This window comes from Polistes canadensis, unplaced genomic scaffold (assembly GCF_001313835.1).
Source record: "Polistes canadensis isolate GaletaPanama2010 unplaced genomic scaffold, ASM131383v1 scaffold_362, whole genome shotgun sequence".
Lineage (NCBI taxonomy): Eukaryota > Metazoa > Arthropoda > Insecta > Hymenoptera > Vespidae > Polistes > Polistes canadensis.
The window spans coordinates 81,674-99,116 of NW_014569909.1; the positions used below are offsets into that span (position 1 = coordinate 81,674).

Sequence of the window (17,443 nt, forward strand, 5' to 3'; positions counted from 1 at the left end):
CGTGACCTAGTCCGCTTGGCCCTCTTTCCACAAGCGGTAGAGTCTCCCTTCGGCGCCTTCTTCTTCGTACCGCCAGCACTCGTACCTGGTCTTCCCACAACCCCTAGGCCGTCTACAACCATTCCTGTAGCCTTGAAAATCGCATACTGGACCAGGTCTCCTACCCAAGATGCGTTGCCTGTAGCTCTATCCAGAGTTTGGGCCAGGTCAGCTACCCCAGACTCCTGACAGTTGCATGTTGTCGACGGAGGGTGGCCTGTCCTACCACCACTTAACACCGCCGCGGTGTTGGTATCCCGGCCCACACCGGTTTATCGCTGAAGTTGTACCCCCCATATTTTCTATATCTGTAAAATATGGGGTACAGGGACCCGGTGGGAGCAAAAAGGAAAGAAAAGAGTAGAGAAAGATGGGACAAAAAGCGCTAAAGGTAGGGTTAGCCATACGAGATCATTCACACTCCATGCATATCTTCCCTTTTAGTTGCCTCTTACGACAAGCAGGGAATACTGTGGGAAAATTCTACTACCGCCTGCCCACGGGAAAGACATGCAACTTCTACTGCAACTGCGCATGCAACTTGACATGCATCCGCAAATGCAAACTCTACTACTTCTGCAAATGCAACTGTCGTTGCAAATGCAACTACAATTGCTACTGCACAGCAAACTTCCAATGTTCCAACAACTGCTCTGGAAAAAACAAATGCACGTGCTACTGTAATTGCCACTGCGCCTGCAACTAAAACTTGTCATGCAACTTCTTATGCAACTGTAAACTGCACATACAACTGCCACTCAAACTTCACATACAAGTGCAACTGCAACTGCAACTGCAACTGCACCTGCAACTGCAACTGCACCTGCAACTGCAAATGTAACGGCAACTGCTACTGCAACTGCAACTGCACATGCAACTGCTACTATAACTGCCACAGCAGATGCTACTGCAGTAGCACATGCAACTGCAAAGGCACATTTAACAGCAGATGATACTGCATATGCAAATTCCATTAAATAATAAATAGCTTCAGCAATTGCAACTGCGAGAGAAACATCCGTGTAAATGCAACTACAATCGTATATTTACTGCTATTATTACGGCAATTGCAACTTTAAATGCAACTGTAACAGCAAAAGCAACTGCAGCTGCACTAGCAACGGCAACTAAACATGCTACTGCCACTGCAACTGCGCATTCTACTGCAACTGCAACTGAAACTGCAAATAGAACTGCATCTGCCACCTCAACTGCAATTACAACTGTAAATGCAACAGCAAATATACAGGCAACTTTAGGTAAACTAGCAACTGCCACTGAAACTGCAGATTCAACAGGATCTGCTACTGCAACTACACATGCAACTGCACATGAAACTTTAAATAAATCTGCAAATGCGAGGGCTACAGCAACGAACACTGCACAAACAACTGCTATAGCTACTGTACATAAAACTGCAATTGCAACTACAGCATCACATTCAACCGCAACTAAGATTACATGTGTAACTGCAAATGCACATGTTACTGCAACTAGAACAACAACTGCGACTGAAACAGCAACTACACATGCTATAGTAACTGCAACTAGGCCTGCTACTGCCACTGCACATGATACTTTTTATGCAACTGCAAACTGCACATACAACTGCAACTTCAACTGCAAATAAAAGTGCAACTGCAACTGCAACTGCCACTGCAATTGCTACTGCTACTTCTTCTGCATCTACATTTGCAACGGTAACTGCAAATGCCACTACAAATGCTACTTCACAGAAAACTGCCAATGTACATGCACCTGCTACTCCAAATGCACATAAAACTGTCACTGCGCATGCAACTAAACTAGCACATGCAACTTCTTATAAAACTGCCACTGGAAATACAACAGCATTTGCCACTGCAACTTTTACTGTAAGTAAAATTGCAACTTCAAACTGCACATACAATTGCAATTGCAACTGTAATTGTTTATTTACCTGCAGATGCAACTGCTAAACAACATGCTACTGCAACTACACATACAAGTAAACATTTAACTGCAACTAAAACTGCATATAAAAAAGCGTCTGTAAAAGCTACTTTATCTCTAACTGCAACTCCACGTTTTACTTTAACTGCAATTGCAGCTGCGACTGCAAATAAGACTGCAACTAAAACTGCAATTGCCCATGACACAGCAACTATAATGACAACAGCACAATTAACTGCAACTTTAACTGCACATGCAAATATTATTGTAAATAGAACTGAAACTGCAAATGCAACAGCTACAGTCCACGCAACTTCCACTACCAATTTAAATGAACTGCAAAATGCAACTGCACATACAACTGCAATTGTTTCTGCAGCAGCAAAGAAACTAAAACTGCAAAAGTAACTACTATTACACATAAAACTGCTACTGCAAATGCAACTGTAAATGCAGCTAAACATGAAAGTAGAAATAAAATTGCTATTGATACTGCACATATACCTGCAACAGCAACTGCTGCTACAATTGAACATGCTAGTGTAACTAAACATTTCACTAAAACTCAAAATGCAAAGTTAACTGCAACTGCAAAACAACATGCGATTGCAACTGCATAAGCTACTATACATAAATTTGAAACTGCTACTGCACATGAAACTGTGCCTCGAAAAGCTGCGTTAACTGCAGCTGCAACTTAATATGAAACTTTACCTGCACATGCAGCTGTAACTGTACATACAACGAAATTTGCAACTGAAATTCCACATGAAACTGCAACTAAAACAGCAACAGCATATTTACTTGCAACTGCAACTGCACTGCTATATGTTACGGTACTTCCCACTAAAACTGCAAAAGAAACATAAACTGCAAACTCAACTGCAACGGCAAATGCAACAATAAATGACTGTAAATGAAATTACACATTCAACTGTAACTGCACAAGCTACTGCAACTTCACATACAACAGCCCATAAAACTGCAAATGCAACATCAAATAAAACTGCTATAGAAATTGCACTTACAAATGCATCTCACACTGCAACTGCCACTGCACTTGCAACATTTACTTCTTCTGCAACTACAAATGCAAAAGAAACTGCAAATGCAACTACAAATGCTACTCCACATAAAACTGCAATTTTACATGAATCTGCAACTGCACATGCAACTGCACATCAAAATGCATCTGCAAATGCACATTAAACTTCGTCTAGCAAAGCTTTTTTAACTGCAACAACTACAAACCATGCAACTTTAACTGCATATGCAGCTGCAAAAGCACATACAACGCCAACTGCAACTGCAATTGCAAATGACATTTTAACTATAGCGGCTTCGGCAAATTTAACTACAAATGTAACTGCAGGATCTAATGTAACGTAAAAGGCAATAACAACTGCACAAGCTACTGCAACTGAACATTCAACTACTATCGCACATGAAAATGCTACTGCTAATGCAACTGCAACTGCAGCCAAACATGCTACTGCAAATATGATTGAACTACACCTAAACATATAACTGCAACAGCTACTGCAGCTACAAGTTTACATTCTTTTGTATCTAAACATGCAACTGCCACTTCAAATTCAACTACAAATTTATTTGCAGATATACCCTAAACATACAAATGTAACTAAACGTGCAATTTTAACTGCACATGCCACTGCTAATAAAACTGCAAATGCCATTGCACATACAACTGCAATATCAACTGCACATACAAAAAATATTGGAATTGTAGCAGTACATGCAACAGCAACTGCCACTGCATTTGAAACTACAATTGTACATAATCTAAAAATGCAGCAGCACATGCAACGGCAAATGCAACTGCATCTGAAACTACAACTGCACATTAAACTAATCAAGCAACTGCAACTGCAAATGCAACAGTACAAAGAACTGCAACTACATCTGCAACATTACTTGCAACTTTACCTGTAATGGCAACTGCATCTGCCCTTGCAACAGCAACTGAACATGCAACTTGACTGCAACTGCAAAAACAACTGAAACTGCAACTGTAAATTTAACTAAACATGCTACTGCTACTGGCCATGCAACTGCACACAAAATTGCAAATGCCACTTCACTACAACTGCTACAGCCACTGCCCTTACAACTGCAACTGCATCTGCAGCAGCACATGCAACTGCATCTAAAACTGCAAATACACATGTAACGGCCGATGCAACAGTAAATGCACATGCAACAGCAACTAGACAAGCAGCTGCGACTAAAACTGCAACTGCACATGCAACTGCAAGTGCAACAGCAACTATATATGCTATTGTAACGGCAAAGGCAACTGTATGTGTTCTAGCAACAGCAACTGCACATACAAGTGCAACTGCTACTAAGCCTCTACTTACAACTGCATCTGCAACTGCAACTATATGTGCAACTGCACATGCAACTTTCAAAGCAACTGTTGCTACATTTATACATGCAAGTATAACTGACCATTTAACTGCTACAGCAACTGCAGATAAAGCTGTACATGGAAGTGTAACTGTACATGCAACTGTTACTGCTACTGCAACTGCACATTTATCTGCAAATATACCTGCAACAGCACACGCAACTGCAATTGCAACAGTACATTTATCGGCAACTCTAACTACTACTACAAATTTACGTGCATACGTATATGCACGTTAATCTGCAATTACACATGATATTAGAACGCAAATGTTACTGCAACTGCAAGTTAAACGAAAACTGCAACTTTGACTGCAAATGTAATTGCAACAGTAACTGCAACAGCACATGCCACTGCAACTGCAACTGCACAGGAAACACTAACTTTAAATGCCTACTGCAGCAGCACATACAATATCAACTGCATATGCAACTGCTACAGCGACTGCAAATAAAACTGTAAATGCACATACAACTGCAACTTTATCTTCATCAGTACATGTTACTGCAAATAAAACTGCAACTGCTATTGCACATGCAACTGCGACTATAACTAAAACGCCACATTTAACTGCATCTGTAACTTTAAAGGCAACTGTAATAGCAAATGCAACTGCAACGGCACATGCAACACTAACTTCAAATGCCAACTGCAGCAGCACATATAACTGCAACTGCATATGCAACTGCAACTGCAACTGCACATAAAACTGTAACTGCAAATCTCACTTTACATGCATATGCTACTGCAACTTTATCTGCATCACAACATGCTACTGCAAATTAAACTGAAACTGCTACTATACATGCTAAGGCAACTATAACTAAAAGAGCACATTTAACAGCATCTGTAACTTTACAGGCAAATATAACAGCAAATGTAACTGACACTCTCCATGCAATACTAAATGCAAATGCCACTACAGCTGCATATTCTACTGCGACTAGAGGTGAAAGTGCAACTGCACTTGCAAAGTCTACTGCAACTGCCATTTCACATGCATTAGCAACTACAAATGCAACTGCACATATTTATGCATGTTTATATATAATTATTTAATAGTTATTTCTTCTGCTACTGAAACATCAAGTTTAATTGCATATGCATCAACAACTATGAATATAACTAAATCTGCAACTGCACATAAATCTGCAAAGCCAACAGCACATATATCAGTAATGGAGACTGCAGCTGCTCATGCATTGAAACTGTACAAGCAACTGTAACTGCAACTGCGCATGCAAATGCAACTGCTACTAAAACTGTAACTGCACATGCAACTGCTTATGCTATTACAACTGCACATGCTACATAAAACTGCAACTGCACATGCCACTGCACATAAATTTAAAATTGTAACTGCCAATAAAACTGCGATTGGAAAAGCAACTTTACCTGCAGCTGCAATTTAACATGAACCCTACACTACACATAAAACGCAAACTTTAGCTGCAATTAAACATGATACTGCAACTATAACGTTAACAGCACATAAACCTGCTACTGCAACATAATATGCAAATTTTACGGTAACTGCAACCACAACGACACAGGAAAAAGCAACTAAACATTTAACTGCAACTGCAAATGCCACTACAAATGTATTTACAAATACATTTAAACATGCCATTGTAACTGTTACTGCATATGCAACTGTAAATAGAGTGTCTCCTGCTAATGCAATAGCTAATGCAATTCCACCTGCACATGCAACTGTTACTGCAGATGATAATGCAACTGCACATGATACTGCAACTATAAATGCAACAAGACATTCTACTGCAACTTAGACTGCAAGGGAACATGTGCAATGCAACTGCAACTGTACAGGCAACAGTAAAAGCATACTTAAGTGCAATTGCAAATGCAACTACAAATGCAACTAAAACTGCAACTAAATATGCTACTGTAAATGCAAATACAACAACTAAAATTGCAAACCATCTGCACATAGAACTTCAACTGTATCTGCAACTGCACAGATAACCTAATTTGCCACAAAAACTTTTACTGTACATGTTATTGCAACTGCATACTGCACATACAACTCCAACTGCCACGGCAGCTGCCACTATTGCTGCAACAACACCGGCAGCTGCAACTGCACATGCTATTGCAATTAAACATTCAACAGAAACTGCAACTGCAACTGCTCACGAATCTGAAACTACAACTGCAATAACACATGAGCTAAACTTGCACATGCAATTGCACATAAAACAGCAAATGCAACAGCACATAAAACTAAAATAGCAACTGCAGCTGCACATGCATTGCAACTGCACTGGAAACTGAAACTTCAAATACACATGCAACAGAACATAAAACTGCAAATGCAACTGCACATACAACACAAACTTTAAATGCAACCGCAGAAGCACGTAAAACTGCCACAGCATATGAAACTGCTACTGAAACTGCACATAAAACTGTAACTGCACATACAACTGCAACTGCATATGCAACTGCCACTAGAACTAAAACATCACATTTTAATGCGTCTGCAACTTTAAAGGCAACTGCAACAGCAAATGCAACTGCAACTGTTTATAAAGCCATTACTGCAAGAGCAACTAAAACTGTTCATATAACAGCTTATAAAACTGCAATTGCATTTATACAGGCAACTGTAAAACCAATCGCACCTGCCACTGAACATGCAACACTAAATGCAAATGCCACTGCGCAAAAAACGGCAATTGCAACTGCAACAGCACATACAAAAGCCAATGCCACTGCAACTTCATATGCAACACTAGCTGCAAACGCATCTGTTACTGCAGATGCAACTCAAAATGCACATGCAGCTGCCACTATAAATGCAAGGACACATTCAAATGCAACTGAAACTGAACATTCAACTACAACTTCACTGCAACTGCACATGTAACTAAACATGCAACATCAACTATAACTTCAACGGCACATTAAACTTTAACTACAACTGCACAAACAACTGTAACTGCAAATGAAACTGCAACTACAAATTTTGCTGCAAATTAAAATGCTTTTTTTATTTATTAATATTTAGTTATTATTTTATCTGCTACTGCAACAGCAAGTGCAAATGCAAATGCAACCGCTACTGTAAATTTTGTTAAAAATTGTACAAAAAATTGCAAACCATCTGCACATAAAACTGCAACTGCATATGCAACTGCCACTGCCACTGCACATAAAACTGTAACTGCACATACAAATGTAGCTGCATATGCTACTGCAACTGCATTTGGATCAAAAAATGCCACTGCAAATAAAACTGAAACTGCTATTGCAAATTTTGTTGCAATTATAACTAAAAAAGCATATTTTACTGCATCTGCAACTTCAAAGGCAACTGTAACAGCAAATGCAACTGCAACTGCTTATAAAACACTAAATGCAAGTGCAAATTTAACTACACTTACAATATAATCTGCAAATGCAACAGCAAATAAAACAGCAAATGATAATACAACTGCAGATGCAGCACAAAATACATATGCAAATGCCACTGCACATACAACATCAACTTCATCTGCCATAGCAAATACATCAGCGACTGAAACTGCAACCTTATATGTATCACAGTCTGCCCATGCAACTATTACTGCAGATGCAAATCCAATTGCACATGCAACTGCAAATAGAAATGCGACAGCACATGCAAATGCAACTATAATTGCACATGCTACTGCACATGCTATTGCAACTAAACATTCCAAAGAAACTGCTACTGCAAGAACTACAACTGCAATTGCACACGCACTTAACTTTCACATGCAACTGCACAAGCAACTGTACTTGCAAATAAAACAGCAACTGCCATTTTACATGCATTTGCAACTAAAAATGAAAATGCACATATTAATTAATAACTTCATAATAATCATTTAATATACATTTTATCTGCTACTGCCACAGCAAGTGCAACTGCACACGCAACTGTAACTGTGAATATAACTGCTACAGCAACTGCAGCTACAAATTTACATGCTATTGTATCTAAACATGCAACTGCAACTTTAAATGAAACTACGTATAAAACTAGAGATTCAAAACAAAATTGTAACTGCTTATAAAAATGCAAATGCATCTGCCACCGCAATTGCACATAAATCTGCAGCTGCGCATGCAAATAAAATTGCACATTCAATGTCTTATAAATTTGCAACTGCAAATACAACTGCATTTGCCACTGCAACTGTTACTGTAAATAAAATTGCAACTTTAAACTGCGCATACAGTTGCAATTGCAACTGCTGTTGATTATTTACCTGCAAATGCAACTGCAAGGGCACATGCTTCTGAAACTAGATCAGAACCTTAAACTGTAAATGCAACTGTAGCGGCAACTGCCACTGCATTTAAAACTGCGTCTGAAAATAAAACTTTATCTGTCACTGCAACTTTACAGTTAAATTTAATTTTAAATTAAGCAGATACTGCATAAAAAATAGCATATGCTACTTCTGTTGCACATACAACTGCCACTGCAACTGCACATTTAACTGCACATGTTACTGCCCCTGAACATTAAACTAAAGATGCAACTGCAGCTAGAATAGCAACTGCCACAGCAAATAAAACTGCAAATAAAACTAAAACTGCCACTGCCACGAGACATGCAAAGGCAGCTGCAACTCCAACTGTACATGCAAGTGAACTGCACATGATATTACAAATGCACACGAAACTGCAATTGCAAATGCAACTGCAACAGAAACTGCCAAATATACTACACATGCTACTGAAACTGCTCAAGCAACTACAAAGTAAACTGTTATTGCAACTGGAAATATTAAAGCTACAGCAACTGCAGCTACAACCGTTCATGCAAGTGTAACTAAATATGCAAATGCTACTCTAAATGTAACTGCATATTAAATTGCAACTGCACACAAAATGAGATAAATACATAAACCGTCAACTGCACATATAACTGCAACTGCAACAACACATGAATCTGCGTCTGAAGAAGCAGCTTTATCTTCCACTGTAACTTCATATGCTACTTTACCTGCTCATGAAGCTGCAACTGTAAATACAACGGAAAATTTACCTGCAATTACACATAAACCTGCAACTATAACGGCAACAGCATATTTACCTGTAACTGCAACTGCAAAAACAAATTTAAATGTAAAAGAATATACAAACTTACAGGCAACATTACCTGCACAAGCAATTGCAACTGCAAATTTAACTAAAACTGCAAATGCACATATAACTGCACATGCAACTGCAACTGCAATTGCCACTATACATACAACTGGAACTGCAAATGCAACTTCAACTGCTCTACTAACGGCAACTGCACATGCTTCTGCCACTTCAACTGCGCAAGCAACTGCAGCTTAACATGCAACTTTTTTTGCAACTGCAAACCGCACATAGAACGGCATTCGCAACTGTACATAAGACTGCAAGTGAAAATACAACTAAACTGCAACTGCAAATTCACTAAAACTGCCACTGCACATATAACTGCACATGCTACTGTACTGCAAGTGCCACTATACATGCAAAAGGAACTACAAATTCAACAGAAACTGCACATGCAACTACACATAAAACTGTAATTTTTACTGCACATATAAAAAACACAGAACTGCAGCTAAAACTGTACATGCAAGTGTAGGTAAACATGCAACTGCGACAGCACATGTAAATGCATACAAAATTGTTACTACACATAAAATGTGAACAGTACGTAAAAATGCAACTGCACATTTACCTGCAGATGCAATTGCAATTTCAACGGCAACTGCTTATTCAACTACAAAAACAACTGCACAGCAACTTGCAAATGCACATGCAAATGACATTGCACATAGTACTGCATAGAAACATAAAACTGCCTTTGCAAAAAAAAATAGAACAACAACTAAAACTGAGAATATATCTGGCACTGCAAAACACAGTCAACTGCCACTGCAACTGAACATATAAAAGCTACAGGAACAGCACTTACAACTGTACATGCAAGTGTATCTAAACATGTAAATGCAGCTGCACATGTAACAGTATAGTAAATTGCTACTGCACATAAAATTAAAACAGTACGTAAAATTCCAGCAGTAAATTTAACTACAGATGCAACTGTAAATGTACATGTTACTGCAACTAGACCGCCAACTGCAACTGCAACGGCAACTGCATATGAAACTGCAGCTTACACGGGAAATACACATGCGATTGTAACTTTAAATGCAACAGCATTTGCCCTTGCAATGTCAATTGCACACACAAGATCAACTGCTACTTAAACTGCACATACAACTGCATCTGCAACTAGAACTGCATATAAAACTGCAGCTAGACTAGCAACTTCAACTGCAACTAAAACTGCACATACAACAGAATCTGAATATACAACTGCGCATGCTACTGCTACTGCAACTGCGCATGCCACTGCAACAGCAAATAAGACTGCAACTGAACCTGTTTACAAAACTGCCTCTACAAAAGCAACTTTTACTGACACTGCAACTCCACATGCAACTTTAGATGCCACTGCAGATGCATCTGCACATATAACAGCAACTGCAACTGCAATTGCATGTGAAACTGCAACTATTGCCAGGTTAAATGTATGTGCTGTACCTCAAGAGCATTTGTTGGTGTACTACTGTTCGTGAGAGAGACGTACACATGTAAGTCTCCCCACTCTAGTCCATGTAAGATTAGTATATAAGGGACAGCGATTAGCTGTATAAGGCTCTCTGTTAGAAGAATTACATAGTTAAAGTAAAAGTAATAGCACGTAGCACGGAAGAACTTGTAATAGATATAATATATAGATTTATTAAACTTTTACCACCCATAATGTAAGATATTTTTTCTCATTAATTTAACAGCTGCAACTCCGCAGGAAATTTGTAAAAGTAAATAGAACTGAAACTGCACACGCAACTGCAACCATTAATGATACTACAAATGCATCAGCTAACTTAACAACACTTGCAACTGCAACTGCACAGGCAAATGTAGCGTTAAATGGAACTGCAACTGTATAGGAAACAGCAACAGTAAACGCCACTGCAACTAAATAAGCAACTAAAACTTCTACTGCACTACACATAAAACTGTAACTTTAAATGAAACTGCATTTGCACTAGCAACGGCAACTGCACATGCTACTGAACTGCAACTGCAAATAAAACTGAAACAGCAAATTTAAATTAACCTGCACATGCTACTGCTATTGGTCATGCAACTGCACACAAAATCGCCAATGCCACTTCACTGCAACTGCTACGGCCACTGCCCTTACAACTGCAACTGCATCTGCAGCAGCTCTTGCAACTGCAACTGCAACTGCATCTGAAACTGCAAATACATATGTTACTGCCGATGCAACAGCAAATGCAAATGCAACAGAAACTAGACAAGCAACTGCAACTGTAATGCAACTGTAAATGCAGCTAAACATGACAGTAGAAATAAAACTACTATTGCAACTGCACATATACCTGCAACAGCAACTGCTGCTAAAAGGTAACATGCTAGTGTAACTAAACATTCTATTGCAACTAAAAATGCAAAGTAAACTGCAACTGCAAAACAACATGCAGTAGCCACTGCATTAGTTACTACACTTAAATTTGAAACTGCTACTGAACATGAAACGGCGCCTCGAAAAGCTACGTTAACTGCAGCTGCAACTTAACATGCAACTTTACCTGCACATGCAGCTGTTACTGCACCTACAACGAAATTTGCAACTAAAATTCCACTTGACACTGCCACTATAACAGTAACAGCATATTTACTTGCCACTGCAACTGCACAGCTAAATGTAACGGTAACTGCAAATAAAACTGCACAAGAAACACAAACTGCAAACTAAACTGCAACTGTAAATAAAATTACTCATTCAACTGTATCTGCACATGCTACTGCAACTTCACATCCAACAGCACATAAAACTGCAAATGCAACAGCAAATACAACTATAGCAACTGCACATACAAGTGCATCTTTAACTGCAACTGCCACTGCACTTGCAACAGCTACTTCTTCTGCAATTACATATGCAACAGCAACTGCAAATGCAACTATAAATGCTACTTCACATAAAACTGCAATTTTGCTTGCATCTGCAACTGCACACGCAGCTGCACATTAAACTTCGTCTGGCAAAGCATCTTTAACTGCAACAGCTACAAACCATGCAACTTTAACTGCATATGCAGCTGCCACAGCACATACAACGCCAACTCAAACTGCAATTGCAAATGAACTTTTACCAATAAAAGCTCCGGCAAATTTAACTGCAATTGTAACTGCAGAATCTTATGTAACGTAAAATTCAACAACAACTGCACAAGCTACAGCAACTAAACATTCAACTACTATTACACATGGAACTGCTACTGCCAATGMAACTGCAACTGCAGCTAAACATGCCACTGCAAATATGATTGAACTACATCTACACATAGAACTGCCACAGCTACTGCAGCTACAAATTTACATGCTTTTGTATCTAAACATGCAACTGCAACAGCAAATGAAACTGCATATGCAACTAGAGATTCACATAAAACTGTAACTGCACATACAACTGCAAATTCATCTGCTACGGCAATTCAATATAAAACTGCATATACTAATTAAACTTTAAAAAATAAATAAAACAGTACATCAAACCGCATCTGCACATATAACTGCAGTGGACACTGCAAATCACCATTCAACTAAAGCTAGACCAGCATCTGCAACTGCATCTGCTACACCACAAATAAGTGCAGCGGAAACTGCAACTGCAGCTCCACATACAACTGCAATTTTATCTAAAACTGCACATGTGCTATTGCACATAAAATTAAAACAGTTAGTAAAATTGCAACAGCACATTTAATTGCAGATGCAACTGCAAATGTACATGTAATTGCAACTAGACCAGCAAATGCAGCTGCAACGGAACTGCACATGAAACTGTAGCTTTCACTGGATCTACACATGCGAATGTAACTTCAAATGCAACAGCATTTGCAGTTGCCATAACAACTGCACATACAAGATTAACTGCTACTGAAACTGCTGATACAAATGCATCTGCAATTGCAAATGCAACTAAGACTGCACATACAACGCAATCTAAAACTACAACTGCAACTGCACATTTAACTGCAGATGCAACTAAAATTGTACATGCAACTGAAACAAGACAAGCAACTGCACATGGTAATGCAACTGCACATAGAACTGCAATATCACATGAAGCTGCCACTGAAAATGCTACTTTAACAAAAAATGCAACTGTAACTATCATTGCTACTGCAACTACAAATTCAACAGCACATAAAACTGCAAACAAAACTCCACATAACACTGCTAATGGAAATGCAACTTTAGGTGCAATTGCAAAACCAAATGCAACTGAACATAAAACTGCAACTGCTACTGCATATAAAACTGTGTCAAAAAAAAACAACTGCCACAGCAACTGCAGCTGCTCAGGCAAGTGCAACTGTGACTGCAACAGCACATGGAACTGTTACTTTTTGTCGCACTTCAAGCAGCTCGCGTTAGAGGAATTGATTGATAACATCGGAAGGAAAAAATAAGTTGCGACTGATAAACAGAAAAAAGCTGTGAGTATAAAATAAAGCACATATGAAAAGGAGAAAAGAATATCTATCCTAATTGTAAATAAATAAACTGTTTTGAGTAAGTGGAAATAATAAACCTTAATTGTCGTTTGTTTGGTTTTCAGGTAAAAGTATTTAGATATAGTAATTGTTGGTACGACCGATGCCTTAATCGGTACTCCAGTGGAATTTACTGAACCGAAAAATGCCCTTACGGGTGATATCGAGATTGTTTATTAATGGGAAGGAGGATAGGAAAATAAAACACAATAACAAATGTATTTGAGCCCAGTCAGTACTAAAAAGTACGCTTTATTTTGCTCGTCAGGGTAAAGCCTTTCGGCATAAAAACCCTGGTTGAAACGTTGACGAAGAATCCGTACAAATCAGGATAATTCTGGCCAAGTACAGGACCGCCTTTTTCCCTTGTCGCTGGCCGAACATAGATGATATAGTATTGCGCAATACAAATAATTCTCCTCGAAGTAGTTTCTCGCAAGTCTAAGCTTTCTAAGATAGATGAATCTCGAGTGATGAATCACGCGTGATGAACCAAGAGTGCCCAAATGATGAGTGCCAAAAGGCGCAAGAACGCGCTGGGTTTTATACCAAAAAGCGATGYAATGCTGCACCAATCACCGAAAAGCCCGAGCATAACGCGGCTGTCGATACATGTGATTAGCATATTAAATGTGGTGGGAGAACTCAAGCTAGAAGAAAGAAGGAGCCCTTACAAGCATCTTAGCGCTACCGTGGCTACCACCAAAAACAAAGACACTGCTTTGTCGAGCGTGTCTCACGTCTCGGCAGGGCCGTCCATGCCCCGGCGCTTCGCCCTACTCACTCGTTGCGTATAATACGCAACATACCCCGCCCCCTTGAACGGGCACCGATCAAAATTTAAAAAGATACATACACAATAAAATACAAATTATAAACTATATACATACACTGCTAACCGCATATTATAATACATAATCAAAATTACCTCTACTAAATTACAAGTTTTTTTTTTTTTATAAATCGTTCGACAAAGAAGAAAGACGTTTAATACCGCGCTTTACAAGACCGTTGGCAGGTTTCGCGGCTGCCTTGTGTTTTATTCCGTCAGCTCTCGCATGTATCCTTGCGACACGTCCTAGTGGCGTTTGCTCTTTCAAATATTACTTATTCCATCATTTCCAGAACAGCTGTCTCACCCGCTGAACGTGCTGCTATTGCGATAGACACCCAGATGATACATCCCTGTACTCGTCCTCTGGCGGACTCGGAAAATAATATCCAATTAAAAAATGACCAGGTGTAAGAGCACGCAAGTCGTTCAAATCATTAGACCGATGGATGATAAGACGCAAGTTTAGAATAGCCTCTATCTCGAGGACGTAAATTAATAATACSTCACACGATAACATTGCTTCGCAAACAATTCTAACTAGACTAACTAGATGGTACTTAAAAGATTTTCTTGCCACCTCCAATAGACCGCCAAAATGAGGTAGTAGGGAGAGATAAAATGCCACTTRAATCTTTCATTAACTAAGCTTGGCGATCACGCGCGCCTCTAATTCGTTCGCAGAATCAACAAAATTAGTCGTGCTGTCGAAATATATGTCCGAATATTTAGCATAGCGTTCCATAGGKCCACGCAAAGCGTTTTTTAGCCGCTTTAACAATTCATAGGAGTATTAATGCGCCAAAAAGTTCTTAAAGCTCGCGCCGTAAAAATCGGGCATTTCSAATACTTTTCCGTTACACGTTATGCTACACGCGAATCTTATTCTCCTCGAGCGTGTGGAGATTTTGGCGAAACTCTTGCCATATTTTATATATATCGGGCTGAGACCTTTTCTCCAATGTTTATTTTAATTGCCATAGCAACGGCTCGCTTTACCTTCGGCCGCGTTTCCAATTAACACCTAATGTTTCTACCGTGCCTGTCTTTTAGAATCTCGGCGCAATTTAACGCCCATTGCCTCAAATGCATGCCTGACTCTGCGGTTATCCTTATTAATTCGTTGCGGACTCGCTTTGCTTCCCTAACCGTACGCGCTCCGGCTAACAAGTCGTCTRCATAGAAATCCTCTTTAAGAACGATGGCAGCTCTAGGGAATCGGTGAAATTAGTCGCTCGCGAGTTGATGTAAATTACGCGTTGCTAAGAACGACGCGAAGGCGGTTCCATAAGTTACTGTATTTAATCTATATGCTTACACGGGCTCACTTTCCTGTCGACGGTAGAGTATAGTTTGGTATTTGCGATCGCGCGGTCCATTGTTATCTGCCGATACATCTTCGCGATATCCGCGGTAATAGCGATAGCGTGTGATCTAAATCTTACTAAAAATGTAAACAGATCCTCCTGCATGGTCAGACCAACCATTAATACTTCATTCCAAGATTTCTCGTTGCTGGTTTTTTGCCGACGCGTCGAACACTACTCGCAATTTAGTCGTAAGACTAGTATGCTTTAATACAGCATGATGCGGTAAATAGAATGTATCTTCGTGGGGTTCCCCTTCTATCGTTGTCGTTTGACCTTGTTCTTCATATTCGGATAAGAATTTAATTTATTCATTTCTAATTTCCGGCTCGCCCGACAATAACCGCTTAAACGCGTGTAATCTTCGCCACGCGTGAAATCTTTGCAACGCGTGAAATCCTCGCAACGCGCTCGCATACGAATCGCCTAATTGATTCTCTTCCTTGAATGGCAGCCTTGCCACACATCTGCATGTATTATCCCGTCGCGTGTGGCTTTATAATGTGCTTCGCAAAAATTTTCCTCGTGCGAACTAATACTAGTCTTAGTTACTTCTTCAATCTTCCAAATTTTCTCCAATAATTAGTTAAATTCTACTGTATCTGTGTAGCAGTTAACGCTCCGCGAACTACGCGCGGCTCCTGTTTTCATAACGAGTTATCCTAACACAGTTCCTGGTGCCATTAACTTTCATTCAATCGAATGCTCTGATCTGAGCGTCATAGTAATGTAAAAATCTCGACACCGAGACTCGCGTCGATATTMGCGGTCTCATGAAATTTGTGATCTGCCAAATGGATCCCTGCCGGCATAACTAACTCTTCTCGCGAAATTCGTTGCGAGGGTAACCGATTCGTTACAGCTGGTGATAATCAAATTTTCAATTCTACCGCAATTTTATGCTCGCGATTTCAAAGTAAATATTGGTATATCCATGACTTGCTTGAATATTCGTACAAAATTCCCGACTTTAAATCATTAAAAAATATGCTTCAGAACCCGAATCCAAGAGTACAAGACACCCGTGTGGCCTGCCATCAAGATCTAGCAAATGCACCACTGCCGCAGCAGCGCAAGTGCACGCGAGTGATTGAGCTTTACATGTGCATCATGCACTTCCGATACCACCTGGATACGCAAACTCGTGATGCCCACCGTTGCACCTTCTGCAACGGCCTCTTTCTTTCACATGTAACAACTCACA

General features: G+C 39.6%; 3 protein-coding genes across 3 annotated transcripts; all 3 read left to right on the forward strand.

Moving 5' to 3' along the window:
• The first annotated feature begins 585 nt into the window (after positions 1 to 585).
• On the forward strand, positions 586 to 2,591 carry LOC106791975 (platelet binding protein GspB-like). The gene is made up of 6 exons (XM_014758037.1): positions 586 to 711; positions 1,028 to 1,590; positions 1,673 to 1,917; positions 1,985 to 2,226; positions 2,270 to 2,274; positions 2,351 to 2,591. Exons 1-6 carry the CDS (start codon positions 586 to 588, stop codon positions 2,589 to 2,591), a joined length of 1,422 nt encoding a protein of 473 aa, XP_014613523.1.
• Positions 2,592 to 10,100: 7,509 nt separating this feature from the next.
• LOC106791976 (platelet binding protein GspB-like) lies at positions 10,101 to 11,802 on the forward strand. The gene is made up of 5 exons (XM_014758038.1): positions 10,101 to 10,217; positions 10,306 to 10,369; positions 10,445 to 10,616; positions 10,680 to 11,000; positions 11,556 to 11,802. Exons 1-5 carry the CDS (start codon positions 10,101 to 10,103, stop codon positions 11,800 to 11,802), a joined length of 921 nt encoding a protein of 306 aa, XP_014613524.1.
• A 12-nt stretch (positions 11,803 to 11,814) lies between these two features.
• Positions 11,815 to 17,333, forward strand: LOC106791977 (uncharacterized protein YBL113C-like). Its single transcript, XM_014758039.1, has 4 exons — positions 11,815 to 11,881; positions 13,027 to 13,219; positions 13,302 to 13,849; positions 17,236 to 17,333. The coding sequence occupies exons 1-4, from the start codon at positions 11,815 to 11,817 to the stop codon at positions 17,331 to 17,333; spliced, it is 906 nt and encodes a 301-aa protein (XP_014613525.1).
• Positions 17,334 to 17,443: the final 110 nt, after the last annotated feature.